This window comes from Syngnathus scovelli, chromosome 9 (assembly GCF_024217435.2).
Source record: "Syngnathus scovelli strain Florida chromosome 9, RoL_Ssco_1.2, whole genome shotgun sequence".
NCBI classification, from domain to species: domain Eukaryota; kingdom Metazoa; phylum Chordata; class Actinopteri; order Syngnathiformes; family Syngnathidae; genus Syngnathus; species Syngnathus scovelli.
The window spans coordinates 15975369-16002618 of record NC_090855.1 but is presented as its reverse complement, the minus strand read 5'-3'; the positions used below and the strand labels follow the sequence as shown (position 1 = coordinate 16002618).

At 46.8% G+C, this 27250-nt stretch overlaps 1 protein-coding gene and 1 long non-coding RNA gene across 6 annotated transcripts in view; one reads left to right on the top strand and one right to left on the bottom strand.

The window, feature by feature from the left end:
* Positions 1 to 2299: 2299 nt before the first annotated feature.
* decr1 (2,4-dienoyl CoA reductase 1, mitochondrial) lies at positions 2300 to 6098 on the bottom strand. Of its 3 annotated transcripts, none has more exons than XM_049729787.2 (10): positions 5863 to 6098; positions 5011 to 5213; positions 4794 to 4851; positions 4618 to 4704; positions 3316 to 3463; positions 3142 to 3235; positions 2866 to 2938; positions 2636 to 2782; positions 2508 to 2570; positions 2300 to 2437 (listed from the first exon to the last, which is right to left on the bottom strand). In XM_049729787.2, exons 1-10 carry the CDS (start codon positions 5908 to 5910, stop codon positions 2378 to 2380), a joined length of 981 nt encoding a protein of 326 aa, XP_049585744.1. In that variant the 5' UTR covers positions 5911 to 6098; the 3' UTR covers positions 2300 to 2377. The 3 variants fall into 3 exon arrangements, with proteins under 3 accessions (XP_049585744.1, XP_049585743.1, XP_049585746.1); XM_049729786.2 differs by having other exon boundaries at positions 3142 to 3241; positions 5863 to 6095; XM_049729789.2 differs by lacking the exon at positions 4618 to 4704 and having other exon boundaries at positions 3142 to 3241; positions 5863 to 6096.
* Positions 6099 to 6526: 428 nt separating this feature from the next.
* Positions 6527 to 27250, top strand: part of LOC125974886 (uncharacterized) — a 208981-nt gene continuing 188257 nt past the window's right edge. Inside the window, exons 1-5 of one of the 3 annotated variants that reach the window (XR_007483751.2) lie at positions 6527 to 7600; positions 15292 to 15425; positions 15557 to 15634; positions 15713 to 15964; positions 16044 to 25834. This is a non-coding gene — a long non-coding RNA (uncharacterized lncRNA). Of the gene's footprint in view, positions 7601 to 15291; positions 15635 to 15712; positions 15965 to 16043; positions 25835 to 27250 lie in introns of those variants that run through there. The other 2 variants (XR_011087340.1, XR_007483750.2) reach the window with 2 other exon arrangements.

Genomic DNA, 27250 nt, shown 5'->3' with positions numbered 1-27250 from the left:
TCCAAACTTATTCACCGTATGTATCTTAACTTCATGCACACCTTATTTGATCTGAACGACAGTCTCCTCTTAAATTTCCTCTTTCAATTTGCAGCATTTCGACTTATAGTAACAGGTATTCTGCTTACCTTATTGGTGATGAGCTCAGGGTTGAGGAGACGTCGTACCAGCTCAACGTTGTGCGCTTATTCCAAACGGTTCGCCGACCGGGAGACAGTGTCCCTGACACTGTCCGGTGTCTTGGCTAAAGACCACGAGTTGTCAATTACCCTTCTCTTGACATCACGTCCGCGGTCACCAAGAAATTGTTAGGTTATGGATTCTAGTAATTGATCTGACTCCAAATTGCGATCAACACTTAACACATAAATTGCTATGTCCTAATCCACACACTGGCGCACCTAACAATTTTGCGAGTTCGTTCTGTCAAAGAGAAGACCAGTAGATGAATCAGACCAAATTTACCAAATGTTTATTCCTGACAAAGCGCACTAATACAGGCCTGGGTCTCGGGTCCCTCACACTAAAACTCGTGCGTTTTTGTGACCACCAAAAGACGACACATTCTTCCGGGTTGCCCAGTTTTAACGAAACACAATATGAATATTAAAGCATGCAAAATATTGTGAGATGATTGGTCGATGGCCATCTCCTCCCCGTCTCGGTGCTATCGCTGAGGTCAGGTGGTTGGATTTTCCCGCGAAGCCCGGGCCACATAGACGTGCTGTTGTTCTCGTTCCTCAACGACCTTGAGGTGTTCTCGTCCGGTACTCCCTGTCTGGGCCTATACACAACACTTCGAAGAAAACAAGTTCATGCAGTTTGCCTGCACATTCTTCGCCCCCCACCAATCCACACGAGCACTCCAATACTAGATATTAATATGATTATAAGTTTAACACAACCTTAAAAAATATGTTTGCAAACTCCCAAAAGCACATTTCCCTTTAAAAACCTGCTCAGCCCACCCTGAGAATGCGATTGGAGCAACAAAAAATAAAAAGTAAAAGTTAGTGTAACTTCTAAACCATAAGTTGTATTCTGTGAAGCTCCTGAAGTATGCGGACGACACCACTCTCATCGGACCGATCCGGGACGGTGACGAGACTGCGTACGGACAGGAGGTGGAGCGGCTAGTCCACTGGTGCAGCCAAAACCACCTGGAGCTGAACCCGCTCAAGACCGTGGAACTAACATTGGACTTCAGGAGAAACCCTTCGCCACTTCCACCCCTCACCATCCTCAGTAATGCTATTCCCACCACAGACACCTTCAAGTTCCTGGGATCCACAATCTCCCGGGACCACATAGACTCTGTCCAGAAGGATGCCCAGCAGAGGTTGTACTTTCTGAGACAGCTCAGGAAGTTCAACCTGCCTCAGGAGCTGCTGAAGACCTTCTACACTGCCATCATCCAGTGTATCCTCTGCATCTCCATCACTGTCTGGTTTGGATCGGCCACCATACAAGACAAGCACAGACTGCAACGGACAATCAGGACTACGGAAAAGATAATCCGGACCAACCTCCCATCTATCCAAGACTTGTACCTGTCCAGAACCAGGAAACGTGCAAGTAACATCTCTACAGACCCTTCTCACCCAGGTCACAGTCTGTTCGAACTACTCCCCTCCACACGGCATTACAGAGCGCTGTACGCCAAAACCAGCAGACACAGACACAGCTTCTTCCCCCAGGCTGTCGCTCTGATGAACTCACACCACTCATAAAGTCTCAGAGTCATTACTGTGCAAGAACATCCTGCTCTCGATGCTTTGCCTTTGGATTGTCCATATTATGTGTACTATGTGTCCTCTCTGCATCCATTGCAGCCTGGTCATCCTGGAAGAGGGATCCTCCCATCTGTGGTCTCTTCTCAAGGTTTCTCATTTCCCCTAGTATGAGTTTTGAGTTTTTCCTTGCCCTCCTGGGAGTTTTAAGATTAGGGGATGTTTGAGAATAATTGTAATTTTTTGCACGTTGTCCTGAATGTTGGTAGCTACCTAAATATTGTACAGAAGCAGAGATGTACCGGAGTCAAATTCGTTGTTTGGCATGCTCAAACTTGGCAAATAAAGATTGATTTGATTTGATGTATTTATATTGGACTTCGACACGAAATTGTTTTTTGGCAAATGGACAGCAAGTTCAACGAACAGCGCCAGTTTACAGCGAGTGTGCAAAAACAGCTCTTGTTCCAAAATGACTTCTGTATGAGCACGTCGCTACACACTGGAAATACCAGCATACAAAAAGCGTGTTTAGCGTACAAAAAAACGTACTTGTACACACTTTGGAGTATGCTTGCATTTGTTTATTATGTTGACAAAAACGGAGAAGCTCAGTTTGACCGTGACATCACAGAGCGGGAAGCTCTTTAGGCTCCTTTGGTGCTCCTGATCATCGTTTCCATCACCTTCCATTGATCAGCCGTGACCTGAGCATGGCAGAAGAAGCAAAGCTAAAGCGAAGAAGAGCGAGAAGAGAAAAGGCGGAAAAGCTCCAACCATGCGCAGCTCGTTGAATTCTCCCGCCATCATCACATACTCGCCACCATCAAAGCGAATCACCTGAAGGCAAACAATTGGGTTAAACTCTTGGCCGTCTTATGGGAAAAAGCGATGGTGCAACTCACCGCTCCCGACATCCAACTGGCGTAGTCGCTGCACACGTACGATGCCAAGTTGGCCATTTCAGCAGGTCGGCCCAGTCGACCCGTTGGAATACGACTCAGCATTCCGGCTTCAAATTGCCCCTTAGGGTCCAAGCGGCTGAAGGCGCCCTTGAAGTATTATGAACCTTATTATGCAAACATCACCGCAGCAGCTCGACATGTGGAAAAAAACAGAGGAATGCATACACTACCTTGGTTCTGATGGGTCCAGGTTGGATGATGTTGAAGCGGAGCCCGTAGCGTCCCCACTCTCCCGCCAAAGACCTGATGAGGCACCCGTCACTGTGGTGACCACCTTGACAAGGGTCCCAGCACTATGCCAGCTTAAGAAGGTGCCGGTTGGCGTGGCGACCCCATTTCAAAGACGCCGGTAATCCTAGTGGCCAGCTCGCCGAGGCGGCGGTCACAGCAGGGACCCCATGGATGAGGTTCCGGACATCAGTGCTTGTCGCGCGTGCATGACTCACTTATAGAGCGCCTCGACCCCGGCCTTGGCGGCAGCGCTGGGAACCACAAAGCCGGAACCCGACTCAGCGTAGATGGTGGTGACGGCCAGGAAGGCTGCACCTGACGGACACAGGACTGCAAGTGAGCCAGTGACGCCTGACCTTAGCTGCCCCAACACTTTGGCACCCTATGACCTTTCTGGCTGCGGACCAGTCTCTTCCCCAGCTCCAGCGTGACGAACGCGGTGCCGTTCAGGACGATGTCACTGATGCTCTTCCAAGCGTTGGCCGACAGATTTTCCGACGGACACACAAAGTTTCCCGCCGCGTTGTTGATGATCACCTGCGCGCACAACTGTGATGTCATCCGACAAGCCGACTTTCCCTTTGCCATGACACGTCTGTCAATCTGCATCCACTCATGATGGTGACAACCAGGGCTGTGGACTCGGGGACTCGGTCGGACTCGGTCATTTTTGCCGGACTCGGTGCTGATTTTGACCGAGTTCACCGAGTCCGACAATAAAAAAAATACGTTAAATTTTATTTTCATCACGCTGCTGAGAATGCGCGTAGGAATACTGTCCAAAGCCCTGCTTACGATCAATGCGGCCACGTTGAGTTGCACTTAGGCTAATGTTTACATTATGTACTAATGTCAAGGACGATTATGTCACCCAGCTTATATCATTGATGTGTTTCGATAGTTGTGGGGTCGTCACTAATTATTTGGGTTTAGATAAATGTCTGAGCTATAATGGTGTAATTAATGATTAAAAAATATTCTTACATGTCCTGTGTTTCAGAATGGTTATTTAATTGGGCGAGAGTGTGTTTTCAAGCATTTTGCCTTTTGCCTCATGCCAATGGCACTCAGGGCTAAGGGTGGGCTTCAATTACTATTTTTGTAAAGCCATGCATTTAATACCATGTCAAATAATATATAAGAGTGTAGGTTATGTTTCAATGTATCCACTTCTATCGGTTAAATTGTCAACCGTACATTTATGACTACGCCATGAGTGATCTACGTTCTGAACTAGCAGGGAAAATGTTATCGATCCGACGTCCGATTGGAACGTCGCCTCACTTTTACGTCCGCGCTCTCAGCAAGGGATCCTATATAAGCCGAACCAGCCAGTGTGAAAGCAGTTGCGTTCGTTCTGGTAGATCTTAATTAGCCTTGAATAAAGACTAAGCAGTCACATGAATTAACAGAAAAAATGCACAGCCGGACTCGGTGGTCAAGAGGCCGGACTCGGACTAGGTGCAAAAATCCGACCGAGTCCACAGCCCTGGTGACAACAAAGGCCATCGCGCGATACAAGGCGCCAGGCGAGAAGCGTGGCTGACGAGTTGTCTGATTGGTTCATTTCATCGCCAGGAAAACTTTGTGATATTGCTTCATCCACAAATGGCGGATGATTCTCAGCTTAACTTCATCGCATAGGAAACATGTCGGATCTGCACGCTAGGTGTGTGCGGTTGCACTCTTACGTCAGGCAAGCCTGTCAGACTTTCCACATGTTCCATACAACATGTGACAGCCTGAGGATCTCTGACATCAAGCTGGACCACATGGACCTCAAAGATCAAGGCAAGACCACACCGGTGAATCAGGCGGGCTGAGACCAAGACCAGCATGTTGTGCCTTTGTTTCTTTGATCTTCCACCTTGTTTCCAGTCCGACTGCTGATCTCATCCGCCGTCTGCTGCAGAACCTCCAACTTCCTGTACCATAAACACTTCACATTAGCCTCAGCTCGCACATATGGCCAGACACCAAAACTTGAAGATAGACGCTGTCGCCAAACTCAAGCGTGAACTCCCACCCCATATCTGACCATGACTAGATCGAATTCCTACTTAGGAACTACGCGGGGGTTTGACCTGCTAGCGATGATGCACTGCGCCCCCAGGTGAGAAAGCATGGTGGTCATGGCGCGCCCCAGTCCGGTCCCGCCCCCTGTGATGAAGGCCACTCGGTCCTGAAAGGTTCCAGGCGGCAGCATGGCCGCCTCCAGCGGCGGGAAGAAGCGCGACTGAGGAAGAGGCGGCTGCTGAGCGACAGCCGGCGAGCTGTGGAAACACGACTGGCAAGGGACCACGTGGCCACGTCATGTGTGGACCAACGCTTGATGAGACAGATGCAAAGTGCTTCACATTTGAGCCTTTTATAAACTTTGGGTTATTTCTCAGGGTCCTTTAATTGATTTTTTGTATTTACTTTTATTAAAGTGCATTCCACAGGGCATTTTCAAGGTTGAATTTATGCAACCCAAATGTTTGGAATAAATGGGTCAGATTTCCTCATACATTGCTGACTATTGCTCTTTGCCTGAATTGTATCACTTGGTCAAGTCCTCTTGAACATTTCATACTAAAAACATAATAAATAAAACCACGTATCCGATATCGCAACAGAAGTTTAAAAAAACAAAACAAAGTTGTCTCGAGACAATCTAAACGCCAGCATGGTCAACTCGGGACTTCGGGCTTTCTGCATCAGACTGTTAAATTTTTAGTTTGTCCCACATTTGAACTAATAAGACGGTGTAAAATAAATGCCCAAAATTCAAATGTACCTGGCAAAGTAGCAGAACGAAATTTTCAGAACGCAAAGGCTGCAGTTTTTTCATATCGATTAGTCATCTAAAAAATTGTCTTGACTAATGTTTTAAGCGAGCCCAACCATCTAGACTAAACACGATATTGATATTCACAAAGGAAAGTGAGGCTCACCGCCATGAAAGTTTGAAAAGTTTTCCGTCCAAGAACCAACGCCGCCATGTTGCCAAAATCTTCCGAATCTGAACTTTGTCCATGATGTAAACGCGCACCTTTTCAAAAGAAAGTGTTGAGAAAAAAATAAAGAAAGTAATACTAAAAAGTAAAGGAAGAAATAAAGTCAACAGCAAAGAAAGCCGATATGCCATCGTATTGTCGCAGTTTCGTTGCGTGAAGGACTGAAACGCGATGTGAACTAGTGTTGGCTCGTGAGCAAACGATTCGTTCAAAAAGAAAGACTCTTTTCAGTGAACGAATCACTTCCTAAAGCGAGTCGTTCTTTTTTCCTTTCATATAACTTCAACCAGTAGATGTCAGTAATGCCCATTGAAGCTGGTGCTACCTCGCCGTAAAATAAAACGAAGAAGAAAATGTTGAAACTTCCCGTTCACGAACGAGTCGTGAATTGCATTTCCCGTTCACCAACGAACGAATCTGTGAGTAAACAAATCACTCAGTGAGTGAATCACTCACTGAGTGATTCGCATTTCTAGTTCGCCGCGAGAACGGATTAGTGAGGGAACGAATCCTGGCTTTCCCGTTCCCAAACGAGTCAATGAGTGAACTGCCTTCCTGTGCATCAACGGATCCGTCAGTGAATATGTTGCGTCTCCTGGCGTCAAGTATGGAAGCCAGAATGTAGATTTACGATTTACTTATAGTAGTTTTAAATAACGTGTATATATGCCTAAATGTTGTTATCCAATATATCGACTGCAGTTTCACATTAGATTGCTGGTTTGAAATGTACTTTTATTATTATTATTATTATTATTATTATTATTATTATTATTATTATTATTATTATTATTGTAAACATGTACGTATATATTATAACTTGTCTGGTGTTTTATTCCTTGTTTTTATATTCGCCAATCAAAACATAAGAATCTGACATTTGGTTAACTGCTTTATATGACAGTATGTATGTGTTTTACGTTGTTATATGAGTTGGTGTCCCCAAAATTGACAAATGTCGGCATAACGGTTTTTTTTTTTCAACCTTTTATTCAAACACAAACACATTCGGTATAATAACACCATCAACTACTAGCCAACAAATACAAAATTAAAATATCAATGTCGGCATAACGCAGGGGTGTCCAAACTTTTTGCAAAGAGAATCAGATTTGATAAAGTGAAGGGGCCCGGGGGCCAATACTTTTTTCAGACATTTTTTAGCTACAGACATTTTATGCGAATACATACTGTTATGAAACAAATTTCATTGTCTCAATTGTTTTTATTTTTTAAATGACAAAATAACCAAATATAAGCCACTCAGGCAGATGTGAACAACTTTAAAAACACAAATTCTGCCTTTCCATCATATCTGAAGAGTCAGATAACATTGAACAAACTGTATGAAATAATTTAATTTACAAGAGTTTAAAATTATTTTTGCCTCATGAACATTTTAAACAGGAGTTATAAGTAATGCAACGTTGTCTGTCACTCCCTGTTAGCTTGTCGTATGTGTTAGCATGTTTAGATGGTGTCTCTTTAGCTTGAAATCCTTAAACAAGGCAACAGTCTCTTTACGAATTAGACACAATTGCCTTGATTTTTAGTGAAGAAGTATTGTAATTCCCATTTCTCTTGAAAGCGATGGCCCTCAATGTCAACTTTCCTCGTTTTCTTTGCAGTCGCCATGGCAGAAATGAGCGAAGAGGGCTGGTGCTGCCACCTTTTGGTAATAGGAGGAATTACAGTTTCAAGTTTCATGATTATTTTTTTTTATTCAGTCTGACAGTGCAGGCGGACCATAGAGAGATGATCAATGCATAAAGCTTTAATGTCTATTCATATGCAAATGAGCTATCCATCCATCCATCTTCTTCCGCTTATCCGGGGTCGGGTCGCGGGGGCAGCAGCTTTAGGAGGGACTCCCAGACTTCCCTCTCCCCAGCCACTTCGTCCTGCTCAATCCGGGGGATCCCAAGGCGTTCCCAGGCCAGCCGAGAGACATAGTCTCTCCAGCGTGTCCTGGGTCGTCCACGGGGTCTCCTACCGGTGGGACATGCCCGGAACACCTCCCCAGGGAGGCGTCCAGGAGGCATCCTGATAAGATGCCCGAGCCACCTCATCTGGCTCCTCTCAACGTGGAGGAGTAGCGACTCTACTCCGAGTCTCTCCCGGATGACCGAGCTTCTCACCCTATCTCTAAGGGAGAGCCCGGACATCCTGCGGAGAAAACTCATTTCGGCCGCTTGTATCCGAGATCTCGTTCTTTCGGTCACGACCCATAGCTCGTGACCATAGGTGAGGGTAGGAGCGTAAATCGACCGGTAAATTGAGAGCTTTGCCTTTTGGCTCAGCTCTCTCTTCACCACAACGGACCGGTACAGGGTCCGCATTACTGCCGACGCTGCACCGATCCGCCTGTCGATCTCGCGCTCCATCCTCCCCTCACTCGTGAACAAGACTCCAAGATACTTTAACTCCTCCACTTGGGGCAGGATCTCATCCCCGATCCGGAGAGGGCATTCCACCCTTTTCCGATCGAGGACCATGGACTCGGATTTGGAGGTGCTGACCCTCATCCCGACCGCTTCACACTTGGCTGCGAACCGTTCCAGCGAGAGCTGGAGATCACGGCCTGAAGAAGCCACCAGCACCACGTCATCTGCAAAAAGCAGAGACGCGATGCTGAGGTCCCCAAACCGGACCCCCTCAACGCCTCGGCTGCGCCTAGAAATTCTGTCCATAAAAATTATGAACAGAATCGGTGACAAAGGGCAGCCTTGGCGGAGAACGAATCCGACTTACTGCCGGAAATGCGGACCAGACTCTTGCATCGGTGATACAGGGACCGAACCGCTCTTATCAGTTGGCTCGGCACCCCGTACTCCCGAAGCACCCTCCACAGAACCTCCCTAGGGACACGGTCGAACGCCTTCTCCAAGTCCACAAAACACATGTGGACTGGTTGGGCGAACTCCCATGCACCCTCGAGGATCCTGCCGAGGGTGTAGAGCTGGTCCACTGTTCCACGGCCAGGACGAAAGCCACACTGCTCCTCCTGAATCCGAGGTTCGACCTCCCGACGGACCCTCCTCTCCAGCACCCCTGAATAGACCTTACCTGGGAGGCAGAGGAGTGTGATTCCCCTGTAATTGGCACTGTCCCCGATGTCCACGCAACGTTGTAGAGGCGTGTCAGCCATGACAGCCCCACAACATCCAGAGCCTTTAAGGACTCCGGGCGGATCTCATCCACCCCCGGGGCCTTGCCACCGAGGAGTTTTTTAACTACCTCAGTGACTTCGACCCCAGAGATTGGAGAATCCGCTTCAGAGTCTCCAGGCCCTGCTTCCTCAATGGAAGGCGTGTAGGTGGAATTGAGGAGGTCTTCGAAGTATTCTCCCCACCGACTCACGACGTCCCGAGTCGAGGTCAGCAGCACGCCATCCCCACTGTAAACAGTGTTGACGTTGCACTGCTTCCCCCTCCTGAGACGCCGGATGGTGGACCAGAATTTCCTCGAAGCCGTCCGAAAGTCATTCTCCATAGCCTCAACAAACTCCTCCCACGCCCGGGTTTTTGCCTCAGCAACCGCCGAAGCCGCGTTCCGCTTGGCCATCCGGTACTTGTCAGCTGCCTCCGGAGTCCCGCAGGCCAAAACGGCCCGATAGGACTCCTTCAGCTTGACGGCATCCCTTACCGCCGGTGTGCACCAGCGGGTTTGGGGATTGCCGCCACGACAGGCACCAACGCCCTTACGGCCACAGCTCCGGTCGGCTGCCTCGACAATGGAGGCGCGGAACATGGTCCACTCAGACTCAATGTCCCCCGCCTCCCCCGGGACGTGGGAAAAACTCTGCCGGAGGTGGGAGTTGAAGCTCTTCCTGACAGGAGATTCTGCCAGACGTTCCCAGCAGACCCTCACAGAGCGTTTGGGTCTGCCAGGTCGGACCGGCATCTTCCCCCACCATCGGAGCCAACCCACCACCAGGTGGTGATCAGTTGACAGCTCCGCCCCTCTCTTCACCCGAGTGTCCAAAACATGCGGCCGCAAATCCGATGACACGACTACAAAGTCGATCATCGAACTGCGGCCTAGGGTGTCCTGGTGCCAAGTGCACACATGGACACCCTTATGTTTGAACATGGTGTTCATTATTGAAAATCCGTGTCGAGCACAGAAGTCCAACAATAGAACACCGCTCGGGTTCAGATCGGGGGGGCCGTTCCTCCCAATCACGCCCCTCCAGGTCTCACTGTCATTGCCCACGTGAGCATTGAAGTCACCCAGTAGAACGATGGAGTCCCCACAAGGGGCGCTCTCCAGCACTTCCTCCAGGGACAAGGGTGGGTACTCTGAGCTGCCGTTTTGGTGCATAGACACAAACAACAGTCAGGACCCGTCCCCCCACCCGAAGGCGGAGGGAGGCTACCCTCTCGTTCACCGGGGTGAACCCCAATGTGCAGGCGCCCAGCCGGGGGGCAATAAGTATACCCACACCTGCTCGACGCCTCTCACCGTGGGCACCTCCAGAGTGGAAGAGAGTCCAGCCCCTCTCGAGAGGGTTTGTACCGGAACCCAAACTGTGCGTGGAGGCTAGTCCGACTATATCTCTTCGATATAGTCGAGCTCCTTCTGGGGACTCCATCTTTCTGCCTCGCACACCAGCTCGGGCTCCTTTCCAGCCAGAGAGGTGACATTCCATGTGCCAAGAGCCAGCTTCTGCAGCCGGGGATCAGACCGCCAAGGTCCCTGCCTTTGGCTGCCGCCCAGCTCACATTGCACCCGACCCCTTCGGCCCCTCCCACAGGTGTTGAGCCCATGGGAAGTGAGCTAGGGGTCATAAAATTTTATGACCTTTTTATGACTTGTTATGGTATCACCCCCTTTTGAATTGGGGCGGGGTTGGGGGCATCAAGATGGCGCCAGTCGTGACGGCGCCGTTTTGGTTTGCTGGCGCCATTTTTAAGATGTGGATATGTATGGGCATGTATTTTTATGAATCAAGACAGGTGTAGCATCTGAGCTAGCTTTGCTACCACCCCTCTGAGCTAGCTTTGCTACCAGCCCGCACGTGTGGCTTGAAGGGGCCCGTTTTGTTGAGAAGGCGAAGGGGAGGGGTGTTTGTGTCAGCGTGGGAGGGGGGGTCGTCATTATTGGTGCCAAAGTTGTCTGTAAGCGAGAGAGACGCATGTAATTTGAGAAACAATAGTTTAGCCAAAGTTATCTGAAAGCGTAAATGGACTTAGTTTTCCCTCGCCCGGACGCGGGTCACCGGGGCCTCCCTCTGGAGCCAGGCCTGGAGGCGGGGCTCGAAGGCGAGCGTCTGGTGGTCGGGCCTTCGCCCATGGGGCCCGGCCGGGCATAGCCCGAAATGGAAACGTGGGTCCCCCTTCCCATGGGCTCACCACCTGTGGGAGGGGCCGAAGGGGTCGGGTGCAATGTGAGCTGGGCGGCAGCCAAAGGCGGGGACCTTGGCGGTCTGATCCCCGGCTGCAGAAGCTGGCTCTTGGGACATGGAATGTCACCTCTCTGGCTGGAAAGGAGCCCGAGCTGGTGTGCGAGGCAGAAAGATTCCGACTAGATATAGTCGGACTAGCCTCCACACACAGTTTGGGTTCCGGTACAAGCCCTCTCGAGAGGGGCTGGACTCTCTTCCACTCTGGAGTTGCCCACGGTGAGAGGCGTCGAGCAGGTGTGGGTATACTTATTGCCCCCCGGCTGGGCGCCTGCACATTGGGGTTCACCCCGGTGAACGAGAGGGTAGCCTCCCTCCGCCTTCGGGTGGGGGGACGGGTCCTGACTGTTGTTTGTGTCTATGCACCAAACAGCAGCTCAGAGTACCCACCCTTCTTGGGGTCCCTGGAGGAAGTGCTGGAGAGCGCTCCTTCTGGGGACTCTATCGTTCTACTGGGTGACTTCAATGCTCACGTGGGCAATGACAGTGAGACCTGGAAGGGCGTGATTGGGAGGAACGGCCCCCCTGATCTGAACCCGAGCGGTGTTCTATTGTTGGACTTCTGTGCTCGACACGGATTTTCAATAATGAACACCATGTTCAAACATAAGGGTGTCCATGTGTGCACTTGGCACCAGGACACCCTAGGCCGCAGTTCGATGATCGACTTTGTAGTCGTGTCATCGGATTTGCGGCCGCATGTTTTGGACACTCGGGTGAAGAGAGGGCCGGAGCTGTCAACTGATCACCACCTGGTGGTGGGTTGGCTCCGATGGTGGGGGAAGATGCCGGTCCGACCTGGCTGACCCAAACGCTCTGTGAGGGTCTGCTGGGAACGTCTGGCAGAATCTCCTGTCAGGAAGAGCTTCAACTCCCACCTCCGGCAGAGCTTTTCCCACGTCCCGGGGGAGGCGGGGGACATTGAGTCTGAGTGGACCATGTTCCGCGCCTCCATTGTTGAGGCGGCCGACCGGAGCTGTGGCCGTAAGGTCATTGGTGCCTGTCGTGGCGGCAACCCCCGAACCCGCTGGTGGACACCGGCGGTAAGGGATGCCGTCAAGCTGAAGAAGGAGTCCTATCGGGCCGTTTTGGCCTGCGGGACTCCGGAGGCAGCTGACGGGTACCGGATGGCCAAGCGGAACGCGGCTTCGGCGGTTGCTGAGGCAAAAACCCGGGCGTGGGAGGAGTTCGGTGAGGCCATGGAGAATGACTTTCGGACGGCTTCGAGGAAATTCTGGTCCACCATCCGGCGTCTCAGGAGGGGGAAGCAGTGCAACGTCAACACTGTTTACAGTGGGGATGGCGTGCTGCTGACCTCGACTCGGGACGTCGTGAGTCGGTGGGGAGAATACTTCGAAGACCTCCTCAATTCCACCTACACGCCTTCCATTGAGGAAGCAGGGCCTAGAGACTCTGAGGCGGATTCTCCAATCTCTGGGGTCGAAGTCACTGAGGTAGTTAAAAAACTCCTCGGTGGCAAGGCCCCGGGGGTGGATGAGATCCGCCCAGAGTTCTTAAAGGCTCTGGATGTTGTGGGGCTGTCATGGCTGACACGCCTCTACAACGTTGCGTGGACATCGGGGACAGTGCCTCTGGATTGGCAGACTGGGGTGGTGGTTCCCCTCTTTAAGAAGGGGGACCGGAGGGTGTGTTCCAATTACAGGGGAATCACACTCCTCAGCCTCCCTGGTAAGGTCTATTCAGGGGTGCTGGAGAGGAGGGTCCGTCGGGAGGTCGAACCTCGGATTCAGGAGGAGCAGTGTGGCTTTCGTCCTGGCCGTGGAACAGTGGACCAGCTCTACACCCTCGGCAGGATCCTCGAGGGTGCATGGGAGTTTGCCCAACCAGTCCACATGTGTTTTGTGGACTTGGAGAAGGCGTTCGACCGTGTCCCTCGGGAGGTTCTGTGGAGGGTGCTTCGGGAGTACGGGGTGCCGAGCCAACTGATAAGGGCGGTTCGGTCCCTGTATCACCGATGCCAGAGTCTGGTCCGCATTTCCGGCAGTAAGTCGGATTCGTTCCCAGTGAGGGTTGGACTCCGCCAAGGCTGCCCTTTGTCACCGATTCTGTTCATAATTTTTATGGACAGAATTTCTAGGCGCAGCCGAGGCGTTGAGGGGGTCCGGTTTGGGGACCTCAGCATCGCGTCTCTGCTTTTTGCAGATGACGTGGTGCTGTTGGCTTCTTCAGGCCGTGATCTCCAGCTCTCGCTGGAACGGTTCGCAGCCGAGTGCGAAGCGGTCGGGATGAGGGTCAGCACCTCCAAATCCGAGTCCATGGTCCTCGATCGGAAAAGGGTGGAATGCCCTCTCCGGATCGGGGATGAGATCCTGCCCCAAGTGGAGGAGTTCAAGTATCTTGGAGTCTTGTTCACGAGTGAGGGGAGGATGGAGCGTGAGATCGACAGGCGGATCGGTGCAGCGTCGGCAGTAATGCGGACCCTGTACCGGTCCGTTGTGGTGAAGAGAGAGCTGAGCCAAAAGGCAAAGCTCTCAATTTACCGGTCGATTTACGCTCCTACCCTCACCTATGGTCACGAGCTATGGGTCGTGACCGAAAGAACGAGATCTCGGATACAAGCGGCCGAAATGAGTTTTCTCCGCAGGATGTCCGGGCTCTCCCTTAGAGATAGGGTGAGAAGCTCGGTCATCCGGGAGAGACTCGGAGTAGAGTCGCTACTCCTCCACGTTGAGAGGAGCCAGATGAGGTGGCTCGGGCATCTTATCAGGATGCCTCCTGGACGCCTCCCTGGGGAGGTGTTCCGGGCATGTCCCACCGGTAGGAGACCCCGGGGACGACCCAGGACGCGCTGGAGAGACTATATCTCTCAGCTGGCCTGGGAACGCCTTGGGATCCCCCGGGATGAGCTGGATGAAGTGGCTGGGGAGAGGGAAGTCTGGGAGTCCCTCCTGAAGCTGTTGCCCCCGCGACCCGACCCCGGATAAGCGGAAGAAGATGGATGGATGGATGGATATCTGAAAGCGAGAGAGACGCATGTAATTTGACAAACAATAGTTTAGAGCAGGGGTCTCAAACTCATGGCCCGCGTGCCAATTGCGGCCCTCGGGACAATATTTTGCGGCCCCCTCCGTGACATCTAAGCTGTGTGTTAGTGCGGCCCGCGAATTTCTTTTCGCACATGCATCTGGCCGTTTTACTTTTTTTGACACGTATGGGCTCCCGTAGCTCAGGCTCGTGACAACTGGGCGAATTAGCAATTGGCTAATTGGCGAATTAGCACTTTGACATGTTTGAATGAGCGAGTGGAGGGAAATATCTTGTCACTGTCACCTAGTGCTGTACGTTGTTTGTCAGCCCCCGTCATGTCTGTTTCAAAACCTGCCGTGAAGAGAAAAGTTGCGGATGAGCACAGGCAATTTCAGGAGAAGTGGGAGGCGGAATATTTTTTTGTTGAGCACAGGAACGTCGCAACCTGTCTAATATGCATGGGTAAAGTTGCTGTTAACAAAGAGTTTAACATCAGACGTCATTACTCAACTAAACATGCTGAGGAGTATGCAAAATACCTGGGAGATGAGCGAGAGGATCGGGTCGCCAAACTTAAATAATCTCTACTGAGGCAACAAGTTTTTTTCAAAAAAACAAGCAAAGAGAACGAAGCGGCTGTGAAAGCTAGCTATGTTATGAGTGAAATGATAGCAAAAGCTGGAAATGGATTCAGGCACAGCATTCAGTGGTGAGAAGTATGCTGATACCATTGGGAAGCTACAAGAAGAATTTGATCACAGGTTTGCAGACTTCAAGACACACAGAGCCACTTTCAGCATGATGCCAAAGGTATCTGAAAGATAAAAAAATCAAGGTGTTGGCGCATGTAATTTGACAAACAATAGTGGCGTCGGCATTATTGGGGCCAAAGATATCTGATGAGCTAGAGCCTTTGATACGTCATCAACATACGGCCAAAGTTATCTGATTTCCCGCGACACGTGATCCCATAGGCGTGGTCTTATCCCTGCCGAATTTAAAGTTTGGTGTGGATGAGCATCATTTTGGAGAAGACAAGACAAGACAAGCCATCGCTCTGAGCAACGGAGTCGAAGCGCGTCAAAAAGCTGTTTCGAGAATGGTTAAAGTTAAGTCATTTTAGTACTTTTCTTGTGATAATAATGATAATAATGACAAATAATAATAATAATAATAATAATAATAATACACCGCGGTTATTTTATAAAACAATATGTAATGTTTATATAATATTTGCAGACATCATCGCTCTTGCTGATGTCCACGCATCTTTTGACGACGATTTTAGCGACGTTTACCTAACACAATCAGACTACGGTGAGTCAATAGTGCATCTACGATAGTTCATATAAATGTCAGTAGTTGATGATTTTATTTTATGTATGTATGTATCAGATCTCGTGGCCGCGGCCACTAGGAAAAACAATCGGCCGACACAAGCTGCCTTCGACCGCCATATTGGAGCAGTCGAAACGACAGAGCCATCTAGACCAGCAACATCAAAGTCACGTGCTACTGTTGAAACCAATCCAATTGCATCCCACGCCGACCGACAGGAAGCAGCGACGGACTCAGAACTAGTTGAAGCTCTATCTACTTACGAGGGTTTAAACCATCACCATCAAGAGTCGACAAACAAAGTTGGAGGTATTCCTTATATTTTTTCTCTCTTTGTATGCTATCGTCCGACATGCTATTTTCGATATTATAAAGGATTAACTTGCAGGTGAGCGTCGTGACACGGCGGCACAGAGAGAGAGGAGGAAGAGGAGGAGGAGGGGGCACCCCTTCTACAACACGCGCCACTCAACTAGCAGGGGGCCTGTAAAGTGCCGTGGTAACTGTATCTACAAAAGACGGTTACAAGAATGTTTTAAGATTATACGTGCTCTTACAGATGTAGCCGAATCAAAATAGGTTTGTGTTGTTTCTGTTGTGTTTTGTAAAAGAAAATATAATGGATCATCCAAACCTTACGTCAACGGAGTCAGATTTCTTAGCAAACATTGATGAAATAGATTTGCCACCATTTAGCGAAACAAGCCAAAGAAGTGACACCCCAGAGCTAGATTTATCAAACGTTAACAATACGTCTACGAGTTAAATAACAGATTTGCTCAACAATGTGAGCACGGCTTTGTTAGAGGGGGAGAGACCAGACAGTCCTGCTTTTCTTACCCATTTACAAGCTGTCATAGATGAATTGAACAATCAAAGTCTGAATGAAGGTGGACAGAGTCCTACACAAATCCCGTCACAATTGCTAAACATGATAGCAGAATTAAACAACCAAGCTAATGACAACAACGGGCGTATCAGTCCTGACATTCCTGTCCAGTTGCTAAACATTATCCAAAATCTAAATACGCAGCCTCTGGTTGACCCGTCGACCGCTAACACTGTCGATTCATCGCCGGTTGCTATTGACGACCTTCCACCGACATTTCAGCCTAACAACTGCTCTGTTATAATTGATCACGAAATAGATGTTATTGGTGACAACACACCCCAGCAATCTAACAGCGGTTCTGTATTAGCTGATCAGCGCGGCGGTTCTGTTGTAATCAATAGGCCGCATTTCAATAATGTAGAGATAAGGCGACAGTTAAATATACCATCGCAACAGAACATTAATGATTTTGCGACCTTCTACCTCCAGATTGAAGATAAAATAGATGATGTCATGCAAGAGGTAGCTAGCAGACCCCAAACAGGTGATGTAATTCAGATCGACCTAGCGGGTGGTAACGATAGAGCTCACATCTACCAGCAAACTAGTGATATAAACTCTATCAGAGATAATGTATCAGACATGCTTGAACGTTTAGCCCAGTGGTTCCCAAACTTTTTCAGACTAGCGCCCCCTTGGCTCCGAAGTGAATTCCTAGACTGACGAAGCAATGGTTTGGCACAGATTGTGTTGATGAATTTCTCAGATTTTTTTCAAAGGCCACGGTTTAAACAAACTACGTTTGTTGCACATAATGCGAGAGGTTTTGATAAGGAGAATGCTTGAATTAGGTCTCAAACTTGACATTCTGATGCAAGGGAGTAAAGTTCTATCATTTGTCGATTTAGACAAAATCTCGATTCATAGACTCTCTCTCATTCTTGACGATGCCTCTAAGTGCAATGCCTAAGGCCCTGGGGTTTGAGGACAAATCAAAGGGTTACTTCCCACACAAATTCAGCTCTTTAAAGCATCTAAACTATGTAGGGTCTCACCCTGACCCCGCGTGCTACGGTACCGAGCGAATGTCACCCTCCCAACGATCAAAGTTTGACGAGTGGTATGCCAAAGAAGCTAACAATGTGTTTGATTTTGCTAAACAGGCAATAGCCTACTGCGAGAATGATGTTGATCTGTTAATGTGTGAAAAATTCAGGAGCGAGTTTTTTGAGGCCACCGGAACAGATCCATTCAATGCGGTAACAATTGCCTCGGCGTGCATGAAAGTTTTTCGAGCTAATTTTCTAACCCCTCAAACACTAGCCATTACACCATCAGACAACTATATGCGTCAGCACAAAGCTTTCTCGCACGATTCTATTCAGTACATGCAATGGATCATGCACAGCCAAAATATCCAAATTAGACATGCATTGAACGGTGGTGAAGTTAGGATAGACAACTACTTTGTAGATGGTTATTGTGAAATCGGGGGCGTAAAAATAGTGTTTGAGTATTTTGGTTGTTATCACCACGGCTGCGCAGAATGCTTCGACCTCTCTAAAATATGCCCGACAACCAAACGCCCTTTTCAGGAGAGGTTTGATAAAACACAAAAGAAAATTCTGGATCTACAGCTTAGACAGGATGTGTACCTTGTAATTATGTGGGAGCATGAATGGTTGCAAATGAAAAAGGTGAAGGAATTCCTTAAAAAAACAAATTTCCTACACCGCTCAAACCGAGGCAGGCTCTTTTTGGGGGCCGAACAAACGCATTCGTTTTAAGATACACGGCAGAGCCAAACGAGCGTGTGTTGTATGTTGATGTGACGTCATTATACCCTTTCATCAACAGTACAGGTACCTACCCTATCGGTCATCTAACGATTATCCACGATGATTTTAAAGACCCTAGGTCGTATTTCGGTTTCATCAGCGCCACAGTCAACCCACCCCGTGGTTTGTATTTTCCTGTTCTACCCTTCAAAACAGCTAAAGGTAAACTCGTCTTCACACTGTGCCGTACATGCGCCGAGTGTAACAACCAGCAGACGGCGTGTACACATAGTGATGAGCAAAGATCGTTAACAGGTGTTTGGACAACCCCTGAATTTGTTAAGGCACTTGATCTCGGGTACACGGTTGCAGATATTACCGAGGTATGGCATTACACAAGAACGAGCGTCACAATTTTCCGCGATTATATGCGTACATTTCTAAAAGGTAAACAGGAATCTTCAGGTTATCCGGCTCACGTGGTCAACCAGGCTGATAGAGAAAGATATATACAAGAGTACGCCATTCATCAGGGTATCCAACTAGACCCTTCCAAAATTGCTGTAAACCCTGGCAAAAGGCAAGTGTCAAAACTCTGTCTTAACAATCTGTGGGGAAAACTCGCGCAACGTGACAACATGGCAAACACAAAAATTGTGACAAAATCTGAGGATTTTTTTGAACTTCTGTTTTCAGGTCTGTACAATGTGAAATTCTTCCATTTTATCAGTGAGAAGCTTTCAATTGTGCAGTATTGTATCAACATAAACAATGAGATCCCCGCCTCAAAAACATCAAACGTGGCTGCAGCGTGTTTCACAACAGCCTATGCACGCCTAAAAATGTACAGCTATTTAGAAATTTTACAGAGGCGTGTCCTTTACACCGATACAGACAGCCTCGTGTACACGGTTAAGTGTTCTCCCTCTAGGGGATTATCTGGGTGATTTGACAGATGAGCTTTCGAATGACAGCATTTTAGAATTTGTCTCAGCGGGGCCAAAAACATACGCTTACAAAACACGAGGATCATCTCAGATGGTCATGAAAGTGAAGGGGATCATGCAGTCTCACGAAAGCGGTCAGAGCATCAATCTCGATAGCATGCTCAGTTTGGTTCAAGGGTACATCGATACAGCAGGTGCAACCTCAGATGTGCTATACGCTCCCCAACATAATATCGTTCGCAATAAGAGAGGGTTTCATCTCAGAAACATGTCATTTTCCAAGCGGCTTCGTGTGGTGTACGATAAAAGAAGGCTGCTAGAGCGAGGCACCACTGAACCGTTTGGCTACTGATATTTCTATCTATCCATACGTGTGTCTGTGTGTGTGTGGAAATGGCTTTTAACCAGATTGAATTTGACCCTAGATTAGAACTTTCTTTTTCATCTCTAGTAGCAGGGCCTTCAGGTTGTGGCAAGACTTTCTTTGTAAAAAATGTATTGGAAAATCCTGAACATGTTATGAGAAAAAAAACTGATAATATTGTTTGGGTTTATACTTCATATCAACCAATGTACGATGAGCTGAAAAACCTGAATAAAGACATTGTTTTTATCAAGGGGCTGCCTGAATCTTTTGATGACGAGAAGCTGTTCCTGCCACAGCAGCAACATCTACTGATTTTGGATGACGTCATCTTCCAAGCTTCGGATAACCCGGAAGTGGTCCGAGTATTCACCCAATATAGACATCATAAAAATTTAAGCGTTATAATGCTAACGCAGAATGTATTCCATCAGGGCAAATTCAGATTTTGTTCAAAAACCCCCGCGATAAACTTGCAGGTGAGTGTCCTGGCAAATCAAATTTCTCCCAGCAACCGGAAGTTTTTCCTGGAATGCTTTGAAGATGCTACAAGAGAGCCGCATGGGTATTTACTGGTAGATTTGACACCTTCATGCCCAGAACAATATAGACTACGTACAGGTGTACTACATAACCAGTGGCCTGTCATTTATATACCCAAACAATAAAACGATGACGAAGCTTTTAAAAACAAACGCGCCGTTACTCAAATCTCTGTTTACATCCAAACCGGCCAAACGTAAGCATTTGCTACTCAGAGGTCCCAGTAGTTTAGTGAAAGCATTATGTGAGATTGCTCTAAATCTTCTTAAAGGACATGTACCCTTAAAATCAAAACTTTACAAGAGACTTAAAAAGCAAAAGAAAAATATCTGCTTTTTGGCTGATAAGAAAAATACTTTGAAGAAGAAAAGAGCTGTGTTAGTTCAGAAAGGTGGTTTTATATTGCCGTTACTGGCCGCTTTCGTACCTGTTCTCGGAAGTGTCATTAGTGGCTTTATGAACAAATCATAAAATGAGTTTGAAAACGGCTCAGAAAATGTTCCTGATTTCACCTTATCAGCTCGAGAGGCTGAATCGACCCGCTCCGACCATCCGTGATACAGCAGAGCATTCTTTGGATGAAGAGATGAAACAGGTTTTGGATAATAAAAATTTAAATCAATATGAAAAGATCAAAATTTATCAAACCTTAATGCAGCGTTACATGGGGTTGGTCAAACAAAAAGACTCCGAGCAAATTCCTATTACGATTCGCAACGAAGCCAATGAGAGGGGTGAAATAAAGACCACGGATGAGGCCACAATTGAGGTGACAGGTAGACGCTATGAGGATATTTTGGACGCCATAGGTCCACGTTTCCGACGCAATGCCAACTATGTGCTGAAAAGACTGTCGGCAGAAGATGTAAGCTGGACGCCGTTAAGTGAATTTATTTTTAGAGGAAAAACTATCAAAGGCTCCCATATGAGCGATTTGTTGAGACATTTGTGTGCGAGTGGGAAAAAAATCAACGAGAAACCGGTGGGATGGAGTGAATTTCTTCGGACGCTAGCCCGGTTAAACTTACCGGAAACAAGCATCTCCAACCCCTTGGCTCGCGCAGATTTTAAACGTTTAAAATACGCTACAGGTGATGAGGATGTTTCTTATGTAGAATATGTAAGCATGATGAATAAAAAAAAAAGAAAGAGGACATCGCCGATACTAAAATGGGTTAGTTATTAGATAATACTCTATTGTTGTTAGTGAAAAAAAAACGCATGACTCTGTAACTCTCTTTAACAATGTTTATTGAATAAAAGAGATTTTTATAAAACATTAACACGGTTTCAGACAATGACATTTTTTAAATTTATGCAATGAACATGATGTTTTCCCGCCGCACATCCGGTCTGGCCTTCGACATTTTTTGACAAACTCACTAACCATGGCGTCGTTATGGAGAGGATCGGAATTGTAATGAGTCAGCACTTCACGATAGGTGAGCCCCCACCCACGTTGACTTAGATAATACACACAGTGTTGGCCACAGGTGTCTGTCAGCTCGTGTTGCAGCTGCCCGTTCTGATATTCGACCCGTTTAGAATGCTTCTTCAAAAATCTGTATATACTTGACGGGTAACATGGACTATCCGGTGGCAGACCGAAAGGATCAAAGAATGTGGCCGAACCGTCCGATTCTAAAGTCAAAGCGAGCCAGTGCTCTCCAGGTAGATGTCTTGGATGGGTGTTGACGATGTAATATTTTGGAGGCGGGTCTCTGACGTCAGCTAACTCATCCGATGCGAAAACACCTCCAAATAAGGTTCTCTGCTTCCGAGTCATAATCAAGTCCAATTCACGACCGTTCATAGCGTTAATAATAGTCCATCAATACTTCCCTCTTAGCGTTAATCTTGTCATGTAACATGGGGGGTAGAGATGGTGCAAATGGTAGAATATGGATTGTTCACAGGAATAAATTGGCAGAGTTGAAATTCCAAATTTGTCCAAAAGATGGCGCCAGACCAAAACGTAGGACCAAAAGAGGGGCCAGAATAAGCTAAGCCAGTTAAAATAGAAATAAAAGAGGAACACGGTGTCAGAGTGTGAGTCACGCATGGAAGCACAAATGTGATTTTTATTTTTTGATTTCTTTGCTTGGCTAAAAATATATTCTGTAACCGCTTTAAGCAATATTATTTGTCAATTCGATCAAGAGACCCGTCACTATGAGAATAGTGGCGTGACATAAATTGTTTGGAGAAGCACAAATGTGATTTTTATTTTTTTATTTCTTTGCTTGGCTAAAAATATATTCTGTAACCGCTTTAAGCAATATTATTTGTCAATTCGATCAAGAGACCCGTCACTATGAGAATAGTGGCGCGACATAAATTGTTTGGAGAGGCACAAATGTGATTTTTATTTTTTGATTTCTTTGCTTGGCTAAAAATGTATTCTGTAACCGCTTTAAGCAATATTATTTGTCAATTCGATCAAGAGACCCGTCACTACGAGAATAGTGGCGTGACCTAAATTGTTTAGAGAAGTAGGTCAAGGGTTTGGATTTTTATTTCAGAGTTAATTGAAGCGTAACTTTAAAAAGTTATTTTCATGGAACAGGAAGAGAAGAAAAGGGGAAGTGAAAGGTTTTACCAGGGGCTAGCTGTGCATTTGGTGGAAAGTACTGCGTGGTCAGGGCGGAAACAGCTGCTGAAGGCCACAGATGTCCAAGCGTGGGAAGAAAACTGGGCACTCCTACTCTATAGTAGGCGTGGGAAAACTGACCAGTTCATTCTATAGGCGTGGGAAAACTGGGCAGTCTTACCCTATAGGGAAGGTATAGAACAAAGAAAGGGGAGGGGGGGGACAGAGAAGTCTATAAAAAGTCCCGCAGGGACAGCTTCAGGGCTTTTTCCCCCAAAAGAGCGCTCATACGTGAAGAAGCCCGGAGGAGTTTCAAGATTTTTTTTCCAAAGTCCCGAAGATCTTTGTGTGAGACGCAGGATCGTTGGTCTGAAATTAACTTGGATTTACTCCCAAAAATTGGACTGGACAACTTTACAGGAGAAAGAGGTGAGGGATTACCGTTTCTATGTATTTTAGCGAGAGGGGGGAATAGTCATCGGGCCGCCGGCTCCCTCAAGGCCAGCCTGTTTCTCTAATTTGGATTTTAGAAGTAAGATCGAATTGATCACTCGACTTTGCTTCCACCAAAAATAGCACGCAGCTGGTATTTACCTCTTCCCTCTTTCATGAACTGTGTTTTGCAATCGAATTGTTCTGGGATTGAATGATTTTATTGACACGGGTATCAGTGAGTGAAATTGTTCGGTTTCTGGAGTAATTGAGATTTGTAATTCTATTCCATGTTTCTTCAATAAATGTGTTTTGTATATTACTTACTTCGTTGTGCGCGGATTTGTACTGAATATGCAACCGATGGTTTGGGGCCGATTTAAATAAAATAAATTAACGGAAGTAGTTATTTGAGCCACGAGTGAATTTCGATCCGTTCGAAAGTTTGTTTCGTCTGAATAAATTAACGGAAGTGTTTAAATCGGATTATTGGCTTTGTGTAGAACGGAAAGTTATTTAACTATTTGAAAGGCTCAGGCCCGCTTCCCCCTTTTTGACGGGCCGCGTAAAAAGTAACTCCGAACACGTTAGAGAATTAAATAACTTTCGTAAATATTTAACGGAAGAGTGGATTTCGTTAAAAGTGAATTCGGTTGAAAATTTACTTCTTCTAAATAACATAACGACGACGGTTAAAATAAATCATTGGAGTTGGTGGAGGATAAAAGTATTTCGATCGTCCGTCGGGCGCGGCCCAGTTCCTAAATTTGTCGGGCCGCGTCAAAAGTTAAAAGGGACACGATCAAAAAATAGACTTGCCTTCCAAATTAATTATTGGGCAAATCTAAATAATCTCTTTTTATCCGGTTTAAGAAAGTTGTTATTCTTTTTAAAGCAATTAAGTGGGGTGAAGAACTCCTACGGTTAAGTGCTAGATCTACGTATAGGAAGTTAGAATTAATCACATAAAGTGCATTAATTTTCTACTTAAATGCTATTATTGTCACGCTTTTATTAATTCGATTCTCTTTCGAATAAAAAAGTTGGTCGGCTCGCTGCATGAGCGACCAATTGGAACGGACCCATATCAACATTTACTTCGGCAAAACTAGTGCTTGGGTGCGCTATACAAACGAATCCCTGAGGTCTTAACAAAGACATCTAAAAAATATCCGTAACAAAATAAGAACTTCAAACACTAGCGGGGAGCCATCATTACGATGCGGTCACTTCGAAGTCTTGCCTCGAATTGAGTTACTCGGCTCGAGCTTCGGGTGACTTGAGAGGGATTGGCGTCGTACAGAAATTAGATTGATTCCGGTGGAGTTAATTTAACTCGGGTGGTTAGATTACGGACGAATCTCCGAACCCGGCTAAAACAAACCCGTTACCGGGAAGCCGGGGGCACCTTAATCCAAGAGGTGCGTTTGACAATCTCTATAAGGGAATCGTATGCAGCATATACAACGAGAGTTGCTGTGTGCGGTAGCGGTACACGGAAACGCAAATCTAGTCTTAAAACCCCATTGTTTATGGGCGTTAACGCGCCGGAATCATCTGCCTGACTTAAATTGAAAACAAAAAGTGAGTAGCCCTGACTAAAATTCTGTTGATCTATACAGAGAGGTAGATCTTTCAAAAAACGACCTGTTGCTGTGTATAAATTATGAAATTCACGTGTACATTTCCCAGCTTCGAAATTGGGCTGAAAAGCTTTGGCAGGTATCTGTCGACCTTCGTGGCTGAGAGCTAAATACTCTGTTATAATGCAAAAAATTAAACGGGTTTAAATCTCTCCGTCCCATGAAACTGTTGTGGTTTGCGAGCGCTATTACAATTTGTTTAGGTATATGTCCGAGGAAGAGATTATCCTGATGTTGGAATAATTTTAAGTGAAGCTTTGGCCTGCCAGACCTGGAGGCCTCGCCTTTACGAGTTTATCTTTCCTTTTATCTAGGTTCTTCCTTTTTAGTGATAGGGATGTCTTTTGATCCCTGTCAGCCATTTGTATCCTTCCTGTCCTTATGTTGTCTGTGTGTTTTCGTTCCCGTAAGAGGCCTTCACAAACAATGAGCAGGGCTTATTTGCATGGGTGACATGTTCTTTGTTTGATTCACAGGAACTTCATTCCTTTTCATTTGGATGTAGGTTTGGTTCATAGATTGTAGTTTATCAGAGCTGTTTTTCTTTGTTAAAGGTTACATACAGTTAGAAGTAGTTGCATAAAAGTTATCCCATATTTACTCAATGTTTGTTTAAGGAACTGCATACCGGTTACCTCAAGTTTGCTTAATGTGTGTTGAAATGTTTAGGACAAGTTACTTATTATTATTATGTGTTAATTACCAAGTAGATAAAGTTAGCAAAGGTCTAGTTGCATTTGTTCCACAGCAAAGCGGCAATCAACATGCTTAAGTCGAGAACGAGTCAGCCAACTGTGAGGGAAGACGGCTGGGGACGGCCTCTGCGGGGGGTCAAGAGCCAACAACGAAGTGCTAATTCACACCACACTACATTCTTTTGCTAATCAGCGTTGCTCCAGACACAATCCCCCCTCCCTTAGTGTAGCAACGCCTCTGTAACCAGGGCAACCATAACATTAAAAAGAGGGGCACGTGGAGTAAGGACTCAGAACTGATGGAGGTTGTAACTGAGATTGCTTTCTCTATCGTTCTCCTCGCGAGTAAACCTGTTCTGGTTGTCTTCTCCTCTTCATTCCAGCGAGTGATTTAATGTCTAATCGTATTTAGACCTAACACCTGATGACAAATTCTTGAGTTTTGTGGGATCGAGAAAGTCTTCATGTTTATTCGAGTTAACGGATACAGTGCATTACCTTTCTGTAAAGCGGCCGCGTGGCCTATTGCTACAGCCGGTGAGACTGTTACTTTTTTCACAAATAAGGATGCTCCTAGTATTTTGAGACACGAATCGCTGTCTGGAGCGCTCATGAGACAGAAATCATCAGAAGCTCTAGTTAACTTTAGACGCAGATCCACATTATTCAATAGATGGCGTTCGGAAAAGAAAATATCTCCATGAAGCGGTCCCGTTAGATGGAATTCACGTGAGCCTGCAATCTGCTGTGCGCGCCGCACAAAACCATCGTTGGCCCCCACCCCTTCGAGAGCGACGGAGTCCATGCGCCCCCTAGTGTCTTTTGCAAACGTTCCTGCTGTGAATTGTGACTCCAAAGAATCGTTTGAAAAGTTTAACAGCAGCTTGATGATGGATCTGTAGGCGTGTGTGGCACTAGATTGTGAGATTAGCCGCCCGCCCAACGAAATATCTAATTGACTAAAAATTGTGTTTATAGGGAAATTCACGATGCCAACTTGTTCTTGCGGTGGAATATTTGTCCCATCCCTACGCGTCACCTTTGCACGGAGATGTAGTAAAGTGTCGGATAAATCTAAATATTTTGAGCCGTCCCCGGGTATATAAAATTCTATGGGACCCTGGTCCACGATTGCGGACAAAGGTTGAAATTCGACATATGAACTATCTTCTATGGAGAATTGCGTCAAAGGGGCCGAAAACAAATCGAGACTTGATAAGGTTGCCTCTTGACTTTTAAAATGTAGATTTTTTTTAAGAGAAAATATCTGCCTTGCGTCTACTTCGCTTTTTCTTAACGACTGATCTGAGACCGGCCGAGCGCCTTTTCCTTTTAATGCTCCTTTTTCTCCGCCCACCAGGATGGAGCCCCCCACGTGACAATACAGCTAGCCCGAAACCTTGTTGCTCGGGGCCTTGTTTCTGGTGGATTCTTTGAATGACGCGCCCTGCTACATCCGTTGCTATGTTTTTAGCGGCGGCTTGAAGATGCGGCTTCGCCAAGTTAAACCCGTTTTTGAACATAGGCATCACGAAACGGAATAATTTTGCAAAAATAGACCCTAGGCCACGCCCATATTGCACTGGGCTTCCGGAATATCCCTGGAAATTCCCGCCAACTTGTGTTTCATAATAATCGATAAAACGATACAAGTCGGGATGTGTTGCTGATGTCGTCATTTTTTATCATTATTATTTCGATCTAAAATGCAGAATGAGAATGACCTTCCCGTATTCAAAATCTATTGGATTGTTCTGGTCTGTTCGCAGGT